We start from the raw sequence: 21,490 nt of genomic DNA, 5'->3' as shown, positions 1-21,490 counted from the left end.
CTTTAAAATATATTACTGGCTATTTTGATTATTTGGAAATGTTTCCCAGTGGAAGTTTTTGCTTACAGAAGTTTGTTTACTGAACGGTCAAGTGGTTCTTTTTCTTAGTCTGAATGAAGGGCCTCTACATGGTACAGTAAGCACTCAATTTAGCAGACCTCAGTTTAGTGGACTTCTGATGCAGTAGACAAAATCTGCCCCTATGCCGTATGCTTCTGTGCCTGGGTAAATCCTGATTACCATTAACAAAATAAGTCAGTTGCCATTTGGATTCTCCCTTTCCTCAATTAGTTCATCAAGTTTGAGAGTTTTCTTTACTTAAATTCCCTGGGGGCAGAGCACAAGGCAATTGCTTAAAGATTGTCAACTTATAAGTCATTCCTATTTAACTTGGGGTGACTTAAAGAAGTGGCTTTTGCTCCGATGGCCCTCCTCCCTTTTACTCTGGTCTCAGGGACTGGTTGGAGCATCTGTCAGTTTATGGCTGACGGTGGGTTCTGGTTGGCCACTTGTTTTGCTAGACTCTGCAGATCAAAGCTGTGTCAAATGCATAGAAGCCGGAGTCATCACAGCCAGATGGTACTCAATACAGATGGATATTTGGTTGTCAAGTATATCTTGTAGTTACTAACTTGTTGCTGCCATCTGACTCTAAAAGAATCACTTGTGCACGCTGGCTGTCAAAAGCATCTTTTCTTCTGTCTGTTTTAGCTGTCATGAGTGTGCTCTGTACAGAAGTGTTGACAAGACATTGCTGTTGTACATTTTCAATTTGGGTCTTAGGGACTTTTTCTCCTCCTCCTGCTTCCTGAGGTCATCCAGGCTGCTCAAATACACTGACCTCTTTGCCTTTAAATGGGCTTATGATGCAATTATTGCTATATGTTGAGCTTTTATTGTGTATTGAGATAGCAGCATCCTTTCCCCTGCCTGCTCAAAGCTATGGTTTTCAGGAGTTGAAGGTTGAAATTGTGGTATTACTATTGTTCAACCACCCAAATAATTCATCTATCTATGCCAGAAAGCTGACTGTTTTCTTGTCCATAATTGTCTTGTTAATAGTGGAAAAATTCAGAACTTCTTAAAAAAAAAAGGCAGTACAGGGTAAGAGATAAACTTGAGTTCAACCATGAATATGATATTGGTACTCTTGACAAGTCACTGTTTTGCAGCCACACCTGTCTTAATCAGATTATTGTGAAGGTAAGAGGGGGTTGAACAAAGCCATGTATTCCACCCCTGGTGCCTCAGAACAAGATGAAATGAGAATAAATTAAATAAACAGAAGGGAAATAAGGTAAATGGGCATTTCTAGCTCCTCGGTATAAAATCAAGCTACAGTATTCAGAATTTGAGGCAGTAAATCTAGGCGTTAATTCTATGGCATAGGCATTCTTTGTGCCTGTCTGAGGCAAAAACTATTCATCAACATAAAATGATTGCTTCCAATTACACTATCTTTACAGACAGACAGCTATGAGAAGCAGATACATGAACAGCAGGAAAAAATCGAATTTCTAATGAGCATTGTTGCAAAACTCAAATCACAGTTGGCTTCTATGACTGCCAACAGAGGTAGGTAGTTTTCAACCTGCTTTTGACTGGCTGTCTCCCTGTGTGTGGCTCTTGCCATCCTGGTGTGTGTGTGTGCACGCACGCTTGTGTGTATTATTTCACAGGACTCTAGTTTTTTTAACATGTTCCTCTGCCCCAAATTATTAAGAAAGCATTGACATTTCAGTACTGGTAACACCTATATGAAAAACTAAAAAAAAAACAGACGGTCTGTTATAAGCTGATCTGCTTCCATTGAGAATTGTATTACAGAAACAATTTCTGGTCACCATTTCGTAGCATAAGAGTTTGATGTATGCATATTGATACTGGTATAAGTAAAAAATCAAGGCCCTGTCAGTTTTAATACCCCATTTTCTTGCACTGTAAATTCTGTGTAATTGGGTATTTGTCAGATTTGTGGATTTCAGTAGATTAAAATGATTCCATGGTTAAGGATCCATGTACATCTACCAATTTGGTCAGATGGATGTCTGACTTCAGGTTTTCTTGATCTTTATTTGGATACAGATAACTGGGCATAAGAATTGTCTGATGTCACAGTCAGCACTGGCAGTGGGCTTCCTACTTCTAAATGAAATCCTAAAAGTGGGGGAGGTGAAGGGAAACTGTGAGTGGATCAATAATATTTTTGGCAGTCTACTTTGGGCTCTATTTGCACTTTCTCAGCTTGGTACCTTCCATCCAGTCCTCAAGGTACTCCACTTCTCAACCTGATCATTTTTTTGGACCTTACCCTTAAAACTGCTGCTACTGTACATTGAAAAATATTTCAACTTACTTTCTCTGTGCTGTTTTCTGACTAATGGAAGGCATTTTAAAAATGTAAAACTTTAACTTTGGAAGCCATGGAGAAATGCTAAAGCAATAAGAATCATATTTAAGTAATGTGTAGGAAGTGTCTATCCCTGGGTTCACTAAGTCCTTACATGGTTTGTTTGATTTTGACATAGTGTCTTGTATGAACTCATCTTTGTGTTTTAGCATAATGTGGGCAAATAGACAATCATGGTGGGCTATGACTTAGTATGGTGGTTTTAAACGGATATACTTTACACTTGGTATATTTAACAAGACAGTCTGGAAGTATTTGTGAAATTGAAACAGAATTGACATCTAAATTGTAATGGTTGCCTAATCCCAAATACTCAGTCTCACAAGCCCGGGCTTAAAGATAACTGATTTATTGAAGGAATAGTATGCAAATACAGAGAAAGCTGAGAATGAGCAAAAGCGCGCCAAATACAAACTTAAGAGCCTTGCGTTCAATCCAGTCCCGCCCCGATGCATGTCAGCCGCCACCCCCTCCCAGGTGCTAGCAACCGTTACACGCGCCTGGGAAAGTAACCTTGAATAGGAGTGGAAACCCAAACATGCATTCCAATGTTGGAAAACAACGAGGAGAGCAGGAATGGAAAATACCAGCATAGAGTCCATTGAATATACACGGAGAAAGGGTTTGACATGAGAAACGTTACGATGTTAACAAAAGATCGAAACGCAGAGCATGACATAAATGTCTTCCTCCAATGTGTTTTGGGCACTTTCTTCTATAAAGCCAGCTGTGCTACCTGGGATATAGCTGCTGACTTTCATGGCAATAAATGACTGTTGCTTGTCTGGGCCAGCTCTCCCTTCAGCTGAAGGAGAGCCATCACTCTAAGTGGCAGACTGAGACAGTAGACCAGTGTTTCTCAACCTTGGCAACTTTAAGATGTGTGGACTTCAATTCCCAGAATTCCCTAGCCAGCCATGGGGAATGCCGGCTGGGGAATTCTGGGAGTTGACATCCACATATCTTAAAGTTGCCAAGGTTCAGGAACACTGCAGTAGACAATAAGGCCAACCCTGATACCTTCCATACCTGGAATGCTCACTTCATTGTGCAACAGGAGAAGCATCTCCTACCTCAGGTAGCTAGCCTTCTTGGGCTGGCCTTCTGGTGGTGATACTGCACATTGCATAGATTGACAGGTTCTCTTCTTGAAATGCCATCACTTTATACCTTATAGTACTGTGTTTGGAAACTTTTTCTGAAAAGTCTGGAAGTCTGCTTCCAGGTGCTACAAAAGGGTTGGGAGACAGAATGGGACAGAGTGAAAGGGGAAGTGGAAAAGGCTAAAAAAAAAAACAAGGAAGTAATTTGTTTTAATGAGAAAAGAGAGAGAAGAACAGAAGGTTTGAGTGATTCAACAGGGAAATAGAAAAGTGATTTCTCATGCAAAAGAAGACTGAGAGTAATTTTGATAGTAGTCTATTACTGTTACGTGAAAGAAGGTGCAGACCCAATCTCTGTTACAATGGAAGGCAGGTCAAGGATTAGTGAGCCGAAATTAAAAGAAAGAACTTTATATAGAATTTCCTGACAGTAAACCAGGTAAGAGTCTAAGACAGTAGTAGATTCCCACTGGAGGTTTTCAAACAGAGCAGGGGGAATTTAATGGCTCCCTGTAATGAACAGTGGGCTGTACTAAATGTTCTAGAAAGGCCCTTCCAATGCATATGTTCGGTCATATGGCATTGTTCCGTTCCTAGATTATCTCATTTGATTATCTCATTTTATGCAACACTCAAATTGCCTATTTGGGGGAGCAGGGAAATGCACACATACGTTTTGTGTGTGTTTTGATGTGTACACTGAGGTAGAACTGAACAGATTACGTGATAGTAAAAAGAAAAAATCTAGATGTGGTGTTTTTTGGTATACAGATATAAAATCAGGTACAGGCATTCTGAAACATTCCAGTAAGTTGTAAACTGGATCTCAGAAGCTTGCCCCCAAGAGATGCTCCTTCCCAAATGTTTGCTTGAAAGAGCAGCTGAAATCTGGATAAGCCAGCATTTAAAGTAAGAACTCTGACATCTCCAGCATTTGGGAAGCAGCAACTGATGAAGGCAAGGTTCTGGGGGCAAGTTAGCAAGATGTCCACTTGCTCAGAAAGAACCCTTCCAGAATATTTTAATTACTGAAGTTACCCCTCTTTGCGAACCCCAGGTTGGATTAAGCATACTCATACTCCACTTTTTGTTTAGTGGAGTAGCAGTTTTAATAAATTTTGCACTGTTTTGCAATGTCATTAAACAGCAATAAAATATCATTTATACAGTATTTTTATGGCTTTCTTTTGTATGCTATCTGTGAAAGAAGTTTTATTTGGAACGTGCATATTGTTTTAGCCATGTGATTGTGGAACAGGAAATTCCACGTATTGCATTTTTAAATTCATGTTAGGATTTATCAGTGAAACAGAATCCTGATGTATTCCACCCACTTAGATATTTTAATTCAAAATAATAATAAAACACTTTCTTTTATAGTCAACACACATAGTCAAGTTCCAGTCCACGAAGACAGTGAAAGGAGAAGAAATGGTACCTTACTGAATTCAGGTTCTGATCAGCTCCAGGAAAAGCTGACATTGGCAATGCAGAGGGAGAAGCTTTTGAAGGTATGATGCTTTCTTTAAGATGCATAGTGGCTCTGACAGTCTGAAAAAGGAAAGGACAACAACTTAGAACAGTGTTTTGGCCATCAGGAGAAACCAGTGCAACGGGAATGAACTTGCAGAAGAGTTGTTGTTTGCACAGTTCCCACCACTGCTGCTGTCCCACAGCAGAGATACTTGTAAGCTTTCACCTATGTTTTTGACGCACTGCAGCTTGTCGTTTCATATGAACTTGACAAAATGTGGTTAAGCTACATATCAAGCCTGCTTGAAATCATGGGCTATATATCTGACACTCTTCAACAAGCCACAATTAAGAGTCACCACAATGTAGGGTCTAATTAAAAAATGGAAAATGAAAGCTTTGATTCTCTCCCTTGTGACCATATTGGTCACAGTAAACCAGGGACAAGGAATTTCTTGATGCTCCAGAATTATTATTCCCAGGAGCCTCAACCAGCATGTCAGATGGTGAAGGATGCTGGGAACTGTAGTTGAGCAAATAGCTGGAGGCCTGCATGTTCCTCTCCATTGTTGTTTACGCTCCTTTTGCTTTTTGTCTTTCTAGAGGTTATATGTGGTCATGAAGCATAGAAGGTTTCCCAGGTTTGTTTGTGTTAAGCAACAGAGGGGATCTTGCCTCAGTGGAATAGTATGTGGTTTGCCTGTAAGTGGTCAGTCCCTACCATCCCTAGCTAACACAGAGAATTAGTCAGTAATGGGAAAGACTCAGCCTGGAATCTTGGAGAGCTCAAAAAGATAGTGCTTGGCTCAGTGAATCCTCTGATGTGGATTAAGGCAGTTTTCTCTATTCCTAATATCAAACTCTTTTATGAAAGCTTATTTTTTAGCTTGCAGATAATGAGCTAGGGACTTGTATTTCTGTCAACTAAGCATATTTTAATCGTATGTGTTAATTTGTTAATAAAGAATACCTATTTTGTCAAATTAGTGACACTTGATAATTATGTTTGAGAAATCTAATTTGAGAATCTCTCTCATTCTCTCTCTCTTTTCCCTTTTCTCTTTAAGCAAGCTTTGCAATTTCTGCTTTAGAAGTTTGAAATTGGAAACAAAAAGAAAAATTATCTTCCTCTGGTAACAACATAATACCTATATTTACAAACTACAAATAGGGAGATTGGAATCCTTATTGCCCCTATAAAAACATCCCTAGTGTGTTTGCTTACATTTGTTTAAGTATCATTGCGACAACATGCAGATGTCCAGCTAATACTGTGTTCATAAGGTAACCTTAAGCAAGGCTCTTTTTCTCTGCTTTAGTTCTCTACCTGTGGTAACACCTCTTATTTTATAAGAGGATCGCACACATTACAAAAATAATAGATGACAAGTGCTTTGAAACTCAGAAACCGTTATATGAAGTCCAGACAGCATTATTGTTTTTAAAGGATGCACTATTATTTTCAGTACACGTATGTCAAAAGGAGAGAGGTCCATCATACCTGAAAATCAGGAGGGAAGAGGTATTTCCTGTTTTATCTAAATGCAAGCAAGGAGAAAAAGACTTCCTCAATAAAACAGGTAGCAACATGCTTACCAAAAGAAGTGCACCAAGAGGACACTCTTTGGAGCATTCAGGTCACATCCAGCTCAGAAAAGGGCTAGAAGATCTGTTGGGAGACCTAGAGGAGGAACAGGGTGGAAGCCAGAAAAAATAAAGAGTTTTTCCTGCTATACACCTAACCATAAACTGAAAGCAACCGGCAAGGTCTTGGTCCCATTCCTCAGATGGGAATGGTGAGGATTCCTGTTGAGTATTCACCTGGTTTTGCTGGTGCTGCTGTGTAATTTAATTGGGCTCTTCATACAAGTGAAATGTAAGGCTACAAGCCAGTAATGGTGCTATAAAAACAATTCCTACTTCTACTTTCTTTTGTCCATTGTAACCTTTTTGCTTAATTCTGCTGTGCACTCTTGAATAAGTATCTCTCCGATACAATGCTGCTGTTTCTGCACATAAAAAATTGAATCTCCTTCGAATCAAGCTGTACTCATGGTGACTTCAGGGAGGTATAGCTACACTAGAGAAGTGGTTTGTCATTGGAGGTTTCAGGTTTTCCTTTTTTGTTTTGTTTAAGTTCTCAATGTAGCCTACAGCTGTGGAGTTTCCTGGTGTCCATCAAGTGCTTGCCAGGGTCAGTGAAGTTCTTTTTTAAAAACAGTGAGTCTCCTGTTATGAGAAGCTTACAATCTAACACTAGAGATGCAACAAAGGGAAGGGGAGAATTGAGAAAATGCATTAATTCGGTTGCTTTACCTAGGCTCACTTTCACTTTCAAGGAATCATTCTACTTCCTGGGCTTTGTCCAAAGGTTTGAAGGAGATAGGAAGGAAGGAACACAACATACGTATTCTAAAAGACAGTTCCAAGCTTAAGAAACAGCAAGCAACAAAGGAAGACTAATGCAAAGCTAGAATGGTGGAGCTCCAGGTGGCAGGGAACAACTTAACTGAATAGATTTTATCCCCCGTTTTGTGGGTTTTATACTTCTTTTATTCTTCCAGCAGTTTTCACTTGAAAATCAAGGATTTATGACCCTCCAGAGGTTGTTGAACTATAACTCAAAGCAGCCCCATGAACAAGACTAGAGGCAAAGGATGCCAGGGGTTACAGATTGCCCATCTCTGCTTTAAGTATTTGGAATGTGTTGTTTAGTTTTTTCTCACTTTGGGATTTATTTTTAGCAATAAAAAGGTTCAAATGTTTTCAGTCTTATAGACAGAGAGATGGACATGGACATGGACACAGACCTTTTACAGGTTCATTCTTCAATTTATCATGTGAAGTTGGGGATTAGAAAGCCTTCATCCCATAGTATTACTTTCTATTACCTTTTAAACTTTTGTTCTTTAAAATATGTATATATTACTTAGAAAGGTCAGCTTGCTTCTTGTTTTTAGAAACCTGTCACTGTCTCAATACTTTTCACATCTTTCATTTGTTCCTTCTTCTGTTGCTTCTCTCCTATTACTTATCACCATTTTCCTTGGCTCTGATCTGAGGAAAATGTGGTGCTAATAGCTTTCCCTACCCATCCAGAAATAGAAAAATAGATTTCATCCTTCTACAACCTTTCTATCAAACACATCTGCAAATTTATTTTATTGTATACATTTACATAGGCAGCAAATAACAGCAAATGTTCTCTGGGTGGCTTACAGAAAGAAAAGAATAGAATACAGAACCCAGAGATTGACTGAGCAGGATTTTTAATCCTGGTAAAGTACTGGTGGTATCCACATTATTTTCTGTTTCCTTTTTGAAATTTTAGACTGTGGAATCCGAAATGTATTGCACATAGGTGAGCTTTCATCACTGCAGCAGTTTTCCTCTTCTTCAGTTTGATGAAGTACTTATCTCCATAACAGTACTTTGCAGCACAATTCTCTACATGTCTACTCAAAAGTAAATCTTATGGATGAGCCATTAAGTAGATAATAATAGGATTGCACCCTTCCTCTTTCCCCACTCAAAATCTGAACAAAAGCAAATTTGTTTCAGTCATTTTGTTTGTCACTGGTTAAGCAGATTTACCAGACTGGAACCAACTGGGCTTTAGCTATTAATCATTTTCACCATGTTCCTACTTCTGATACTCAGTGTTTTCCAATTTTGACTCTGGACTGCCATGTGGCAAAACACACATCCAGGAATAGAATTATATTGAATTATTGCTTTTTCTACTCATAGTAAATTGGCAAATGCCATGCATCCATCAGAGCTGGAGATTTTGATCTTCAGGAAAGTACAGTTTTGTTACGCTGCTGCTGCTGGCATAGCTTCATGTTTTTCTTTTGTTTTTTCTTACTGAGGTTTTCCCCCTTTTCTGTATAGACTGTCATTATATGCAGAAAATTAATAGATTGTATCCTAATGATGCAGGAGAAAAGTAGACTATTTAAAAGCCTTAATATTTTATCTTTGAAGCTTTATATATTGAGCCTTGCAAAATCCTAAGTCATAAGTGCTAAATAGCTACATTTTAACTGCTCCAGAAATTATGAGCCTTGAAGACTATTGTCACTTCCTTTAAATGTACTTTATCTTGATTCTAGCACATGCTGAAACTAATTAAATATTAGTGAACAGACTACATAAATGGAATAAGACAACATCTCCTGCATTTCTAAGCACTAATATGCATACTGGTGGTGTGGCTCCTTTTATGTATGTACTCAAAATAAAACACAATTGTTTTGAATAATTGTCCACAAGGAAATTAACTGCATGCTAGAGTAAATGGATTATAATTATTTCATCTTAACTTAATGGTACTTACACAAGTCTGATTTCATTTAGGAACACAAGGGGAGTCCTGATCAGATCAAAGGCCTAGCTAGTCCCTTAATCACATGACTCTGGGAAGCCCACAAACTAGTTTTGAGGGTATTAGGGACTTCCCGCTCAGTTTAGCCATACTACCTTGGGCCTGGAGGCCATATTTAGCTATCCTAGTTAGTAGCCACTGCTAGCTACCAACATCCTTGATGGATTTTCCTGTGGTATTGGAGCCATTTTCCAATAGTGAATGCTATACAAAGAACTCCCATGAATACTTCCACTGGAGTATTCCAATGAGTGAAGGGGAAACTTCTCTGTACCCACTTTCATTGTGGCATATTATGTACCCTTATACTGTACCTCTCTTAACCTACTGTTTCTGTTTTCTTCATAGAAAAATCGTTCCAGTTCCCTGATCATTTTAATTGCTCCTTTCCTGCCTCTTTTGCAGCTCCACCATGTAATATTTTTTGAGGTGCAGCTACTAAAACTGTGTGCCATATTCCAAGTGTGGTCACACCATAGATTTGTATAAAGGCATGATGATATTGTCAGTTTTATTTTTCAATCTTTTTCCTAATGATCTCTAACATGGAATTCGCCTTTTCACAGCTTTTTCACAGATTGCTAAGACTTAATTTAGCCTATAACAATCTATTCTATAATGACATTCCTCAGAGCTTGAAAATTAACCAACTGTGCGCTCTCTCTCTCTCTCTCTCTCTCTCTCTCTGTGGTTTTTTTAAAGGAACAATTGGAAAGTGAGAGTGTAAAATTAAAAAAAACTGAAGAAGATAGTAATTTAAAGGAAAAGAAATTTGAATCTATTATCACCGTCAAAGAAGATGAAATAAGGAATCTGAAAAAGCAGCTGAAAGAAATAAATGAAGCACAAAATTGCATACAGGTATCAAGATATGAAAAAGAGGTAAGAATATTAAAGAGATTCAGATATTGTAAGATTGAAACTAGTTTCATAAGCCATAAACTAAATGCAATGTACTCTTTTATAAATAAAGTACTCTGCCCATGCTGATTCATGTTTATTTTTTTAAAACAAAATTTCCTCTGCCTTTTGGGTAGAAAGCAGATACACAATCTGTCATTCCTTTGTATCCCTAAGTTTACTTCAAGGACCGTACTGGCTTCATTTACTCAGACAAACCTTTTTAAATCCTGAAATCTGTGTAAAAGATGGATTAGCAGCACGTGGCAGCCCCTGGCCAACCTTACCAGGGCTCTGAAGATAAGCAAGGTGGGTCCAGTTAGGGTACGGGTAGGAATGCCATGGGAAAATTTGGGCTACAGGGTAAACTGGAAAATTTTTAAAACAATGGAATACCACTTCCTTATGGCTGCCAAGAAAGCTACAAGGATATGTCCATGAAGTCCCCAGAAGTCGAGCTTGCCTTAGAAAAGACTGTACTTTATCCTAGTTAATACAGCAGGCTTTGAAATAAAACGCCCATGTAATACTGGGCTAATCCACACGGTGGTAGTAAAATATAATAACTTCTCTCCATCGACATACTTCTCTCCATGCTTGAGAAAACATATCAGCCCTGGCTCAGCTTTAACGAAGAGCAAAGTGGAGTTCTTGATAGTTTTATGATGCATGTTAATGTACAAAGGCTTATGCATAAATATGTATGGATTTAGTAATCCCTGCCCAGTTCCATTATGTGGAGAGAATTCTACGTGGAAGAATATTTGTATGAATTTGTGTTGTATGAAAATGACTGAATTATGGGAAAACCTAATAAAAGAATGAAATGCAAATCAGCATTGAATGTGGCATTCTTATTTACCTAAATTCCTTATTTCTTACGTATAAGCGCGGAACCCGTGTGAGCAGCACTCCTCAGTTAACTCAGCTATCCAAAATACTTTGGGCATATTCTAGCACCTTAAAATAATGAGGATGTGATCTGTAATCGATTTCCAGCATACGGTGATTTGTGGATTTTATTCTTTTTGCATAAAAAGTAAGGCAAAATGCCATTATGATATTAACTAATATTTTATTGGTACTATATTGCTCTGTTAATTTATACAGCTTGTTACACTGTTATAATTCAGCAATTTTCTTTTTCCTACTTCTGATCTTTTAAAGGCAAGGAGTGAAAAACATCCTTCGTCTAGACAGGAATTATCATCAGGGGCTTCTTCTGCATCTGTCTCTGAAAGGTATTGTACTGTTTTTTTTCCCCCATATAATAATGCATTGTTTATCCTTGCTTTCTGATTTTAAAAGATGGGGAGGTATTTCCCCCCTCACCTCTTACGTTCTCTCTTCCCACTTGTAAGAGAGATGTCTGGAACTACTTTTAGGCTGGGTTGACACATTACAACTAACGTGATTTGTTTGGTTTTGGCTTTTGTTTTGTAAGTTATGATTTAGGGCTTAGGGCAATATGAGAACACAGGCAACTGCAGATAAGCCAGGCTTATTCAGTAATCATGATTAATAAAATCACAGCTTAGGATGATGTGTGAATCCAGTGCTATAAACTGAACAATTAATAACATAGAAGCTGCAATGGACATGACACCTGGTGCCTTAATTAACAGAAAGGAAATGCCTGGTCCAAGCAGAAGAGCAAATGGGTATGCCTATGCATTGAAACATTCACTTGCTGGATTTCACGTTGATCAATTTAATTCTACTTGAAGCCTGTTTGGGTCATTTTTTGTATTCTGGACCTGAACTGGAGAAGGGTTCAGGCTGGATCAGCCTCTCTCCAAAGTCAGAATTATGATCTCCAAGAAGAGAGAAAAGCAAAGTGCTTTTACCCTTCATTGTACTCACTGTCTTGCATCTTTTAGGATATATTCCTCCCTCCAAATTGCTTTGGGTCCTCAGTCACCCTTTTCTGATTTCAAGCTCCAAATCCAGGTAGAACCTTCACTACCTGAATATCCTTAAGCACTACAAATGGGGAGAGGTTTTGTCCATAGATGTATCAAGGAGGGTTGTTTTCTACATACCATTCAAAGATAAATGACAGGAATATGCTTAAATTTATTTTGCTTTCATCCTGAATACCAAAACAAAGATAGTGTATTGCTTCATGTCTGGCTCTAATTAAAAAACACACATATACAAACACACATAAATAGCAGAGAAAAAACTCTTGATTTTTTTTTTAATTCCAGAAGTTAAATTAGTTGTTTTAATTTCTCACATTTTTCCCCTGTATAATCCCCATCCTCCAATATTAATCTTGTTGGAGGCCAGAAGGACAGATACAGAACCCCTGTAGCCTGCTTATATCTTTTTATTCCTTAACGGGGATTATAATAACTAGGAATCATTTAGTTTGTGAGGAGAAGAGGAAAGGTGGGGTTTAATCATATTTCTGTGTAGTATTGTTTCAGTCAATTTGAGAATCTCCCCTACTCATCAGCTATCATATGAAGTTGCTGTTTTATTAAAATTTCTTGAAGATGGGATCATGGATCCCCTACATCACTTCTGATCTCAAGTCTGGGTTGCAAGCACAGATGGTGCCAGTGTTTTTAACGGTATGCTTGTTGGGTTAAAGAAAACAGAAAAACACCATGGGATGATTCTTTACATCTGAAATCATTAATCCTTAGGGATGAACTGGAAAGTGCATTCTGGGGCATGAAGGAAGAATTCAATCGAATACATGCACTGGCAAGGGCGCAGACGGACCAGCTGAGTAAATTTAAGCTACGGAGAGAACCTACAACTGGTATTACATTATTGCAGCACTTTCTGCTGAAAACTATGCTTTATTGTCTTCTGACTCTTTACATGAACTGCCTAGGGGTTCAGTTTAAGATACCTTTTTGTTACACAGAATGCCATATAATATAGCGCATTTATTTTATATGCCAATAACCCTCATGTTTTGGGAAAAATACCAGTACATCATCACTTGCGACATGTGATTTGACAGCTCACTTTGCTGTTAGTGCATGAATTCCATCTTGCAGTGTTTTTCTTGATGTGCTTACTGGCAAAATGAAGTCTTTTTGGTCACTCCAAAAAGAATATGTGGAAGGAGAAAGGCAACAGTGTCTGGGCTACTTCAATCCTTCCTAACCACCAAGTTGATAGGAAAAGCATACTGTGACCTCATTTGGCTTCATGCTGCTTAGGTTTGGGAATCTTGGTCAATTAGGGCTGTAACTGCATTCTGATGAATGCAGTTACATCTTTGCAGCAGACATTCTCACTGACCCAGGGAACTCTGAACTGAGATGGTTGGGCTGGAAAGTGAGGTCCCATCTCCCCTTGATACAATAGTGTATCAGGGTTGGTTGGTTGGTTGGTTTTTAATACCACTGCACTGAGATCATCTCAGTGCAAAACAAGCATAATGTGAGGCTGCTCGAGTTATTTAAGCAGATACTGTTTTGCAGGTTGGTTGCTGCGTGGTACACAGAAAGGATGCATGCTATCCAGGTTTGCTTTAATGCATGTTCTTTGCATGCATCCATCCATCAACTCAATTGACATATCCTGAAGTGTAATGTGATGGATTTAACCCATAGTCTAAGATACCTGATTTCTTTTGAAAAAAATGAATGGCACAAGAGGACTTATATGTAACTCACATTTATTTCTAGGGACGGGGCTCTCTGATAACATTTTGAGCGGATTGCAGATGCTGCAAACTAATTCTTAATTTTGTTTTTGAGATTAGTTCTGTTTAATGTAATGTGAATGTCTGAAAGCTACTACGTGCAAAGCATTTCAGGCTTGAGCAAATAAATACTCTCTTCCAAGTTTGAAAGCTATTTTGCATTCGAAACGGACTATTTTGAGCATTTTGGAATTATTTTGCACTCTGACAACTCTGTTTCGAGTTCAAAGCACACTGTTTCAAGCTCAGAGCACTTCCAAATGATTGAAAGAGCCTTTTTTTGAATGCAAACTTGTTTCAGGTTTTGAATTTAAAACAGTTGAAATTTGAAACATTTGCACACCCCCTACTGAAAGCCCTTTCCTCACCTCAGTTGTAAAAACCATCTTTGCTAGATCAAACCAAAATCTGTCTAATCTATGACAGCCAACAGGGGCCGATCAGATGCTCCTACGAAGTATATGTGCTTATAACCCAATTTTCAACATTCTTTGTTCTCTAATAATAGCTGCATCTGATTGCTAGGCTTGGCTGATTTATAGCCAACTTCGAAAGCTTATGCAACTTAGGAAGAGCTGATGTAAACGTTTCACTGTATAACATGCATTGGAAGAAGTTAAGTCTGGACAGAGCCAGTCATTTCCATGAATAGCTATAGGGCAAGCTATTTCGACACGGCTTTTAACCTGCTAGTTTTTTCTGTATTTTGGCAGAAACGAATATGGACTTAACTAAGTCCCTAGCAACTGCATATATTTTAGCAAATTCTACACTCTTCCTGGCTGAAATGATATGACCTGATGTGCTAAAAGGATTGCTTATCATCTCTCATCCAGTGGTACCTCCTTGGGCTTGGATTTAAAACTATGGAAGAAAGAGTAGTTAGTGGCCCTTTTCAGCCATTCTTCCCCCAGTGACTCCCCCCAGAGAGCCTCCTGAATGAAAGGGGAGAATCTTCTTGAGGGAAAGGAGAAAGGAAAGCCTCCTTCTGTGTGGGGTGAAACAGTTAAAATCCGTGCTAGAGCACTGAAAGAAATGAGACTGACTTGAATGAAATCAAGATGAATTGAAAGAACAGATGTAGTTATAGATAAAAAGGTAATTTCATTTAATATAGAATATAAAGATATTTATATATAAATAATGAGCCCTTGGAAAAAACTGATAGTCTAATTGCTAGGCTGCTAATCAAGAAAGCTTTGAAACTCTGAGGCATAAAGGCAATTGTGTAATATTATATTTTAGTTCCAAGTAAAGAGTTCTAACATGTTTATTCCTGAAGAGAGGAGTTAATGGTTGGCATGGAGGAATACCAATATCATCCTGCAGTGTCAGATAAGGCAATAAGGGGGAAAATGCAGTTTCAAAAAGCTGTTTATGAGCTTCTTAGATCCTGATAAATCTGCCATACTGGACTGGAGGAGATTTGTCAGGCAATTTGTATTACTGAATTATATGCTTTAATCTGGTCTTTGGGATATATTTTAATCTTTTCCTTTGCATCTTTTTTACCAGAAATTCCATTCTCCAAGCCTATCCAATGCACTGATGAACAAACAGATGACCTTTGTAATCCTTGGGTTAAAAAGGATGCAAATAGAGATGTATCTCACTTCCCATCTATTGCGTCAAGAGGAACGGGCCAAGACGAGGAAGAAAACTCTGTGGAATCCCTTTCTAAGCTTAATGTCAAGTTCCCACCTACAGATAGTGATACTGAATTCTTGGAGAGCTCCCCAGAGACTACACCAATTCTAAACACTTTGATGACTGAAAACATGCTCCCAAATCAGCCATTTAACATGGACCATGGGGACCAGGAGGTGAGTTTCAGTAAGATGAATTCTAACTGAAGGAGCATGAGCAATGACTATATTAAACTTCAGTGATGCATAACATGTCAAATACAAATTTACCCAAACCCTCTGCTCACACAAATCTAGCTCTTGAATAAAGCTGCATGTTGTATAAAAACACTTTTCTTTTATAACTCTGGAACTAGAGGCTAATAAACAGAATATCTCTGAATTTAATTTAATTTAAATGAGAAAAATGTTGGGCACCTCAGCAGGTATCAGTCTTTTAAAATATATACCTTTGTATTTACGATTGATCTGTAAACTGTAAGATTGAGTATGGACTTTAATTTCTTTCTGCTATATATTTCCAGGGCAGAACTTACCTGCTTGCTATCCTAATCTAAAATATCTGCATTAGCCCAGGGCTAAGCAACACAGTGTCTGTAGGTACCAATAAGTTCTGAAACATCTCCCTTGGAATCTGTCAAGGTATCTGGAGCTAATTTGCTTTCTGATAAATGCGTGTTTTGTGCCTGGACCTGGCCAAACATTTACTGAATAGGCAAGCCTTTTCAGGACCACATGCTCTCAAAATTTCAAATGTGTTCCCAACCTTAAAAAAGTTGCCTATGCTTTTATTATACTCCATGTGTAATAGCATGGTATATCACTATTGTAATGGTATTTAAGGTTTTGCTGTGGTACAGGAACTAGTGTTCTCCATTCTGATTTTTTTTTAATGATGATAATGATGAAGTATGTTTTTAAATTAAAATGGAGGTTAATTTTAGGCAGGTGTACAGGTGATATGTGAATGACTGCAAATAAATGATTCCTTTATAAGTTGTTCTTTCTTTATCTAGAGGCCTCACCTTGCATGCAGTCCAGATAATTGAGACTTCCTTTTCCTGCCATGTTTGAGCAACTCTCTGCATATAGTCATGATGCGTGCATGGAGTTGCCTCTAACAGCCAGCATTTTATTAAAACTTTATTCTTTGCTCCTAAGACAGTATTCTCCTATTTTACATATTCCAGATGTATAGGACTTCAGACTCTTCGATGATTGCTGAGTGAGGTCCAATACATCTGGAGATACAATCACAGGAAGGCTGCTTGGGGAACTCAGTGGTATATACTTGGTTCCTCTCTTCCTCCCCATTTTTATCCTTCTGTAGGTCAGTAGTAGAGCACAAGCATTGCTTACAGATAGCCCAAGTTCAGTCTCTAAATGTAGATGCTGGAAAGTAATTTCTCTGCTTAAGTCTCCAAAGAGCTACTGAAATTGGCAGTGGGTACATGATAGTTTCATACATTTATAATCCTATCGAAACTACATGGTCTTCAGAGCCCTCACAGCTTACCTCTGGATTAGCAGCTAAAAAACTTAATACTTATTGATTGCAGCTTTCAGCCTAACATATTTGAGAAAAGGTTTAATCCTTCCCCATTTGGTCTTTGCAGTGCATGGAACATTTACGACTTCAGTTCTGAAGTGACTCAAGATATTTAAGCCTTTCAGATAACATTACAATGAGTGTTACGATTCTCTGTCCGTTGGCTCAGTCCTGATTGTTTGTCCCATGCTGCTCCACTTCTTTTCTCTCTGTACTATCTTAGCATACTGCTGTGCCATATTGCTACTGCCCTGTCCCCATGCTAGCAGCAGATTGGGCTTCTATTAGGCTGCAAACCTAAACACATGCATAAAGGAATAGATCCCACTGAACTTAATGCAGCTGTCATCTGAGTAAATACACACCAGATTGCACTGTGCAGGGGTTCAGACACAATTTAAATAAAATCACCACTTTTATGAACAGTAGCTTCTTGTCTTTGAATTGTTAAAGAATACATACCGACACCTTTACCTATCAGACAATTTCACAATGTAACATTTTTTAAGTGTTTGAATTTGTTTTCATAAATTAGATGAAATTTTTATAATGCATGTTTATTTTACGCAGAACAAAAGCTCATAAAAGCCTCTATCGGCTATGTTCTAGACAAGACAGATACATGTCGTGTGAATACGTGCAGTCTAGATTTCTGCACAGTCCTTCAGGTACTGAAATGTTTGCTCAAATATTGAGAGATGACTCCATCAGACTTTCAATTGCACAATTGAAAGAGAATGGGTATCCACCCAGTCTTGCAGTATCCATTTTTTCCCAATCATAAAAGCATGTAATAACCGTGTCTCCTCTTACTAGTTTTCAAGTGATGAGTATTTAATTCAAAAGAAAATACCTAAAAGGCAATCAAGTCTTCCAGAACAAAATTCATGTGAAATACCCTCTGCCTATAAGAATATTTCAGTATACATAACTGATTTGTATATTTATACCGAACTGTTTATCTTCTTCACTAGGTTTTAGTTTTTCACCTACGTTATTTGATGACTAACCAGTTTTTGCTTTCCATTGCATCGAATTCTGAGCTGAGTTGGTTCAAAACAAATTAAACTATTTCTTCTTTTACTACCAAGATTCCTGTGGCGTTATAAAGCATTCATTCTATTACTTCTTCCTTTTCCATTTCTCCAGTATGTCTTCTGCTTGTTCTTTTAACTAGTTAGACTGCGTATTCAATTCTCAAGAGATGGCACCCTGCATTGTAGAGTAAAGCGTGTGAAACAGCTGGTATGGGATTCTAAGTTGATTGAGAATTATGCAGTTTAAATGGTAGAGGAGAATAGAAGTCGAAGTGCCATAATGTTGAAGGTGTTCAGCTAAAGAATTTGTTTTTGAAAAATAAGCACATGCATTTTTAAATTGTGAATAGCCAGTACTGTACTATATTTCAGTGATAGCCAGGATGTCTTGATATCTTAAGTGTTTACATTTGGAAAGACAACTGGCGACAGAAAATAGTTCCAATATTTGTTAGTTGTATCCAGGAAGGAATGTAGAACATAAGGCCTTTGATTAAAATTATGTATCTTATCCAGAAACATAGGCAAAAGAAGCCAATGCTACTTAAGACTTCATTAAAGATACAGACACATATATTTGCTTAAATATTTTGTTGATTTTGTTATCTCTAAATTCTTGCATTCCTTTCTAGTATAAAAACACTGGCTTGTTTTTAACTGATCAAAATCTCCACTAATTTATAGGCAGGGAAAGAAGTTTAAATCCATGGTCCTTTTAAGTAAGAGGGGAAAATGTGAAAAATCAACTTTGCTAAAAATAATAATGGCCCCAATTCCTTCAGCATGCTAACATGGCTCTGGCAAGCTGGCATGAAAGTGAAGACAGGATCCTCCACTGAGAAGTAAAGTTGGCCTGATTTCAGAGTCTGATTTGAGATGTATTCAGTAAGACTGAGAGACTGTCCTCTCCTGATAGAAATGGATAGATTCACTCCCTGAGTCAGCTGAAGATAGCTTGGGGCAGCTCATTATCTTGCCTGCAGAGTAAATGTAGACAGTATGAAAATGCATTTAAAATGTTTGGATCCTTGTATACAGGATTAACCTTGCTGACATCCTAATATTGCTGATTTACACACTTGATTCCCCCATCCCTTTTTCTTCAGCAGACAAGAATTTCTGTCATGTATTTAGTACATGTGTTAACAAGTAAAGATGAGGAGGGGAAACTTAAATGCAGCGTAATTGGCAACCATAAGTCGTTAGAACTGTGGCTCTCAGTTGATGTAATAAATTTAGCTCTTCCTTGCAGACTAAATATAAAAACTTGAGTCTGCTTTCTTAGTGTATTGCAGTTTCTTAAACACCTGGATTGAAAACTGTAATAATGAAAACAAGAATGTAGACTAAATTGAATGGTTAGGAATCCGGTGCGTCCCTGTGCTGTGGCTCATTTAGGGGTCTAGTTTAGAACAGAGTGCTCCTTATTTTGAAGAAAGCAAATATAAAGGGCATGTCACACCTATTGAACAAAGTACTTTAGCATCTGTATAGATGAATACAGTTTAGAAATATACATCCCAATACTTATACAAATACATGGTTTTTAACCACCTATTTAAGCAGCAAGCCGCTCAGTTTCTCTGACAACTGAAAACTATGTTAGGAAGGAGCATGCATAAAATAGGATGAAATAATTACGATGTTAATTCATTTTCTTGTAACAGCATATTTTACTCAATGGGCTGCAATTTAAGGTCACACTTGTTCGTTGTTAATTCTCTTTTGATTCTTCTTTGCAACTGAAATAAACACATTAATGAAAGTCTTTCCTTTTAACATGAAGTGGTAGTAGTTGATTTACTGAATTCTAATGGTGTTATGCTTCATTTAATTTATCAACACATGTGCACTGAAATTGTGGAAATGAAAAAATGTATTTCATTGATCAGTTAAAAGGCAACTAATTGCAATATTAAAATTATTGCAAACATTCATAACTCCCCAGTAAAAGTGCACTATCAGCAGCAATCCAAAATAAAACTTACCCAGATACCTTAGTCTACAGTGAAAATTTAATCCAAATAAATGATTTGTTGGGCAGGGTCACTTTACATTAGATGTTAAGTGAAGATGTTAAGAAAATTCTACATGTCTAGTCAAAAGTGAGCTTAAGTTCAATGAAACTTATTTCTAAATAAGTAAAATTGCAGACTGAATCAAGTTCCAACCCAAAACTCAGTTGAAGCATTCACACATTACTCTTAAGCCAGTATGTTTTTCATTATGGTTTGTTGAACAAGCTACAGTGACCTAAGACACAATGGGTGAATTCACACATCATACTTATCCAAAAACCAAACAAATCACATTATGGCTTAGTGCAGTGCTTCCCAAATCTGGGTAAATTACCCTAATTGGGTAAAAGGGTTTTTCTGTGGGTAAGAACACATCAACCCATTGCCCAATCCCAACAGGGACATTTAAATTTACTTAAAGTGTTTTACCTACATTGGGTAAAAAGGACTTTCTGATAAGCAGTTTTGGGTAATGAAGGAAAAAGTTTGAGAAGCGCTGGCTTAGTGTCAGGTGTTAGCCAGGCCAGTGAATAAAAGTTCTCAAGAAAAGGGCCTCTGGCTGGTGTGTGTGTGGTCAAATATTACAAAAATAACATGAAATACTTCCTGTTACAGTTATTAAAACTGCCAGTTTAAATGAAGGTGGAGTTGCAAATAGGTAATTAAAAGCACACTTCCATAGTGATACTTAAAACATGCATCAATGCTTAGGTTTCCAAAGCAAATTACACCAACAAAAAGTAGTTAGAGCTTGATGTAATTATACCTAATTATCCTGGAAGGATTGACAACTGACCACAGTACAAGATGTACAAGAGAAATCTGCAAAGGCCCTGTGACAAATATTGAATATTGTTTAGACAAAGCATTAACTCCTAAGAGAAACAGTGGCTGCTTCTCTCTGCTCCATCCCTTTTAAATTAACTACTGTATTTCAAAATTCATGAGGTCCTGGAACATACGAACGACATGGGTTAGGGGTATACATATTTGTATATACTGTATTTAAATATCAGAGAAAGCATCTAGACTCAAATTGTATGTTCTTAAGTAGTAATATAGCCCAAAGTACTTCTAGAAATCTATCCTGGACCTTGTACCCTTCTTGTTCATAGCATTATCACACATTCAAATTACATATTATCTTTAAAAAGGAGCCCAGTCTTCAAACACTGAATGAATACTTGCTTACCAAAATTATTCTGATTTGTGTGCCATAATCAATGAACTTTTTAAGACTTTAATATATATGTATTTTGGTTGTTTTAAAAGTATGAAATGCTGATGGTCAAAATTC

General features: G+C 37.7%; 1 protein-coding gene and 1 long non-coding RNA gene across 4 annotated transcripts in view; both read left to right on the top strand.

Moving 5' to 3' along the window:
• Positions 1–21,490, top strand: part of TANK (TRAF family member associated NFKB activator) — a 42,843-nt gene that overhangs the window by 18,566 nt on the left and 2,787 nt on the right. For all 3 annotated transcript variants that reach the window (XM_063318303.1, XM_063318301.1, XM_063318302.1), the window contains 6 exons: positions 1,467–1,575; positions 4,894–5,024; positions 10,076–10,255; positions 11,441–11,514; positions 12,928–13,046; positions 15,459–15,766. In XM_063318303.1, coding sequence (XP_063174373.1) covers positions 1,467–1,575; positions 4,894–5,024; positions 10,076–10,255; positions 11,441–11,514; positions 12,928–13,046; positions 15,459–15,766 — 921 coding nt within the window. The remainder of the gene's footprint in view (positions 1–1,466; positions 1,576–4,893; positions 5,025–10,075; positions 10,256–11,440; positions 11,515–12,927; positions 13,047–15,458; positions 15,767–21,490) is intronic.
• On the top strand, positions 15,773–19,960 carry LOC134507554 (uncharacterized). Its single transcript, XR_010068926.1, has 2 exons — positions 15,773–16,225; positions 17,156–19,960. It is a non-coding gene; the product is annotated as an uncharacterized LOC134507554 (long non-coding RNA).

This window comes from Candoia aspera, chromosome 1 (genome assembly GCF_035149785.1).
Source record: "Candoia aspera isolate rCanAsp1 chromosome 1, rCanAsp1.hap2, whole genome shotgun sequence".
NCBI lineage: Eukaryota > Metazoa > Chordata > Lepidosauria > Squamata > Boidae > Candoia > Candoia aspera.
The sequence above is the reverse complement of the archived record's forward strand: the minus strand, read 5'-3'. Positions and strand labels throughout refer to the sequence as shown.